Here is a 4,348-nt window from a genome sequence, read left to right as displayed (position 1 = left end):
ACTGGGCGAGTGTGTCAGAGTCCCCATTAGCACTGGGTGTGTCAGTGTCCCCATTAACACTGGACGAGTGTGTCAGAGTCCCCATTAACACTGGGCGAGTGTGTCAGAGTCCCCATTAACACTGGGCGAGTGTGTCAGAGTCCCCATTAACACTGGGCGAGTGTGTCAGAGTCCCCATTAACACTGGGTAAGTGTGTCAGAGTCCCCATTAGCACTGGGTGGGTGTGTCAGAGTCCCCATTAACACTGGGTGAGTGTGTCAGAGTCCCCATTAACACTGGGTGAGTGTGTCACAGTCCCCATTAACACAGGGTGTGTGTGTCACTAGTTCTGTTCACAGTGAATGAGGGCAGGAGACAGTGTGCACTGGTTTATTTTGTGCGCTGAGATTTATTACAGCTGAATATCGTCACATCCAGTCACCTGATTCCACCATGTGTCGGATCGTCTCGAACATACAGACCCTCCGTGGGATCCCAATCCTTCCCCACACATCCTTCCCTTACAAACTCCCCCTTTCCCATGCTCCACACACAGCTCCTGGATGCTGAAGTGATGCTAATCACACTGTCACTCAGCTGTGACTGGACACGGGTTGTAAGTGAAGCTTAGGGAGTATGTGTGAGATGTGACAGCCCCCGTGCTGCTTCAGACTGGCCTTCCCCGAGCAGTGACAATTCTGGAACTAGGTGAGTTGCTCATTCAGGGAGGAGGCACAGACATGACGGGCTGAATGGCCTCCTTCTGCAGTGAAATAACTCTGTGATTCAGTGATTCAGGCTGTAGTTTCCTCTGCACAGCAGTTCCTGTTAGTCCAGCTAACCCTCACTCAGTCCCCCAGGCAATGTTAGAAGTCTGCACTGTGATAGGGAAGTTGGATGGAGTTCCTGAGCTGCAGGACCTCAGGGGGTTGTTCCTCTCTGACACTCCAGCTAAAACACTCTTCACACAAAGCGGACATGGTGATTCACAGTCACTTATGGAGGGCAGGGGGTTCGGTCGGATTTTTAATCTTCCTTCTCCGGCCAACAGCAAATTGGAACAGTTCTTTCTCAGGGACAGTGTTTAAGATCCTGCCTCATGTTTGACCAGATCAGTAATTGAGTCTGAGGGCAGCCAGGGGCCACTCCATTATCTGCCTGGGGTGGATGAGTATCTCTGAGGGTTCTGTCTGTCTGGCTGTTCTGGCAGAGAGAAGCGGCGCTCGGCAGCGTTCAGCTGGGCTGGGTACAGGCGTTCATGGCTCCCCGTGTCCGATTCTCCTCTGTGAGCGAGGGCCCCGACAGACTCCTGTGGCACAGAGTAGCAGCTCAACATGTCGCTTGGCAGGTCCTCTTCAGCAAGCAGAGAATTACAGGATTCCAGCTGAACGATTTGTGGCTGGAGATTTTCAGGATTCTGAAATACAGGGAAAAGAAATGAAAAAGTGTGAGTGAGGCCACAGCTGGAGTACTGTGTGCAGGTCCGGTCGCCACATTATAGGAAGGATGTGATTGCACTGGAGGGGGTGCAGAGGAGATTCACCAGGATGTTGCCTGGGATGAAACATTTAAGTTATGAAGAGAGGTTGGATAGACTTGGGTTGTTTTCGTTGGAGCAGAGAAGACTGAGGGGCGACCTGATCGAGGTGTACAAGATTATGAGGGGCATGGACAGGGTGGATGGGGAGTAGCTGTTCCCCTTAGTTGAAGGGTCAGTCACAAGGGGACATAAATTCAAGGTGAGGGGCAGGAGGTTTAGAGGGGATGTGACGAAAAACTTTTTTACCCAGGGGGTGGTGACGGTCTGGAATGCGCTGCCTGGGAGGGTGGTGGAGGTGGGTTGCCTCACATCCTTTAAAAAGTACCTGGATGAGCACTTGGCACATCATAACATTCAAGGCTATGGGCCAAGTGCTGGTAAATGGGATTAGGTAGGGAGGTCAGGTGTTTCTCACATGTCGGTGCAGACTCGATGGGTATGCCTGGTGCTGCTCCTGGCATGCCCTCCTGCACTCTTCATTGAACCAGGGTTGATCCCCTGGCTTGATGGTAATGGTAGAGTGGGGGATATGCTGGGCCATGAGGTTACAGATTGTGTTTGAGTACAATTCTGCCGCTGCTGATGGCCCACAACACCTCATAGATGCCCAGTCTTGAGTTGCTAGATCTGTTTGAAATCTATCCCATTTAGCACAGTGACAGTGCCACACAACACGATGGAGGGTATCCTCAATGTGAAGACGGGACTTCGTCTCCACAATGACTGTGCAGTGGTCACTCCTACCGATACTGTCATGGACAGATGTATCTGTGGCAGGCAGGTTGGTGAGGATGAGGTCAAGTATGTTTTTCCCTCTTGTTGGTTCCCTCACCACCTGCCGCAGACCCAGTCTAACAGCTATGTTTACAACCTACATTAATGTCTTGGATAAGGGACACACTGTATTGTAGCTAACTTTGCTGATGATACAAAGATTGGTAGGAAAGCAAGTTGTGAGGAGGATAGAAAGAGTCTGCAAAGGGATAGAGATGATTTAAATGAGTCAGGTGGAGTAGAATGTTGGAAAAAGTGAACTTGTCCACTTTGGTAGGAAGAATAATAAAACATTATTATTTAAATGGAGAGAGACTGCAGAATGCTGCGGTACAGAGGGATCTGGGTGTCCAAGTGCAGGAATCACATAAAGTTAGCACATAGATTCAGTTCCCTGAATGAGGAAATAGGTAGAGAGTAAATTGATGTAGAAAGAGGATGTGTTTATGACAGATGTTCGGCTGATAATGCAGATGAGAACAGCAGCTAATGTCAAAGGAATCCAAAAATCTTCAGTAGAAATAACAGTATTAGTGAAGAACGGGAGATCAACAAGACCATAAGACATAGGAGCAGAAATTAGGCCATTCGGCCCATCTAGTCTGCTCCACCATTCAATCATGGCTGATAAGTTTCTCAACTCCATTCTCCCGCCTTCTCCCCGTAACCTTTGATCCCCTTACCAATCAAGAACCTATCTATCTCGGTCTTAAATACACTCAATGACCTGGCCTCCACAACCTTCTGTGGCAATGAATTCCATAGATTCACCACTCTCTGGCTAAAGAAGTTTCTCCTCATCTCTGTTCTAAAAGGTCTTCCCTTTACTCTGAGGCTGTGCCCTCGGGTCCTAGTCTCTCCTACTAATGGAAATATCTTCCCCACGTCCACTCTATCCAGGCCTTTCAGTATTCTGTAAGTTTCAATCAGATCCCCCCTCATCCTTCTAAACTCCATCGAGTATAGACCCAGAGTCCTCAAACGTTCCTCATATGTTAAGCCTTTCATTCCCGGGATCAATCTCGTGAACCTCCTCTGGACCCTCTCCAGGGCCAGCACATCCATCCTGAGATACGGGGCCCAAAATTGCTCACAATATTCCAAATGTGATCTGACCAGAGCCTTATAAAGCCTCAGCAGCACATCCCTGCTTTTATATTCTAGTCCTCTCGAAATAAATGCCAACATTGCATTTGCCTTCCTAACTACCGACTCAACCTGCAAGTTAACCTTAAGAGAATCCTGGACTAGGACTCCCAAGTCCCTTTGCACTCCAGATTTCTGAATTCTCTCCCCACTTAGAAAATAGTCTATGCCTCTATTCTTCCCACCAAAGTGCATGACCTCACACTTGCCCACGTTGTATTCCATCTGCCACTTCTTTGCCCATTCTCCTAACCTATCCAAATCCTTCTGCAGCCTCCCCGCCTCCTCAATACTACCTGTCCCTCCACCTATCATTGTATCATCAAGGGAGCTCTTGATTTGTTTGTCCTCCCTTTCCCCCTCGTGGGGATGTACCTCAACTTTATCCAATCTCCTCCTGACTCCCCAAAGCCTGCCCACCATTTACAAGGCACAAGTCAGGAGTGTGATGGAATACTCCCCACTTGCCTGGATGAGTGCAGCTCCCACAACACTCGAGAAGCTCTACACCATCCAGGACAATGCAGCCCTGCTTGATTGGCATCCCATCCACAAACATTCACTCCCTCCACCACCGACGCACAGTAGCAGCAGTGTGTGTGCCATCTACAAGATGCACTGCAGGAATTCACCAAGGGTCCTTAGACAGCACCTTCCAAACCCGTGACCACTACCATCTAGAAGGACAAGGGCAGCAGATAGATGGGAACACCACCACCTGGATGTTCCCCTCCAAGTCACTCACCATCCTGACTTGGAAATATATCACCGTTCCTTCACTGTCACTGGGTCAAAGTCCTGGAACCCCCTCCCTAACAGCACTGTGGGTGCACCTACACCACATGGACTGCAGCGGTTCAAGAAGGCAGCTCACCACCACCTTCTCAAGGGCAACTAGGGATGGGCAA

At 49.4% G+C, this 4,348-nt stretch overlaps 1 protein-coding gene across 1 annotated transcript in view; it reads right to left on the bottom strand.

Annotated features, from left to right (window-relative positions):
• Positions 1–355: 355 nt before the first annotated feature.
• The window catches only part of LOC144680072 (voltage-gated inwardly rectifying potassium channel KCNH2-like), a 156,153-nt gene continuing 152,160 nt past the window's right edge, over positions 356–4,348 (bottom strand). Inside the window, exon 15 of the mRNA XM_078541222.1 lies at positions 356–1,397. Within this exon, the coding sequence (XP_078397348.1) occupies positions 1,131–1,397 (267 nt within the window). The 3' untranslated portion in view covers positions 356–1,130. The remainder of the gene's footprint in view (positions 1,398–4,348) is intronic.

The sequence above is a fragment of the Cetorhinus maximus genome, chromosome 4 (genome assembly GCF_964194155.1).
Source record: "Cetorhinus maximus chromosome 4, sCetMax3.hap1.1, whole genome shotgun sequence".
NCBI classification, from domain to species: Eukaryota; Metazoa; Chordata; class Chondrichthyes; order Lamniformes; family Cetorhinidae; genus Cetorhinus; species Cetorhinus maximus.
The sequence above is the reverse complement of the archived record's forward strand: the minus strand, read 5'-3'. Positions and strand labels throughout refer to the sequence as shown.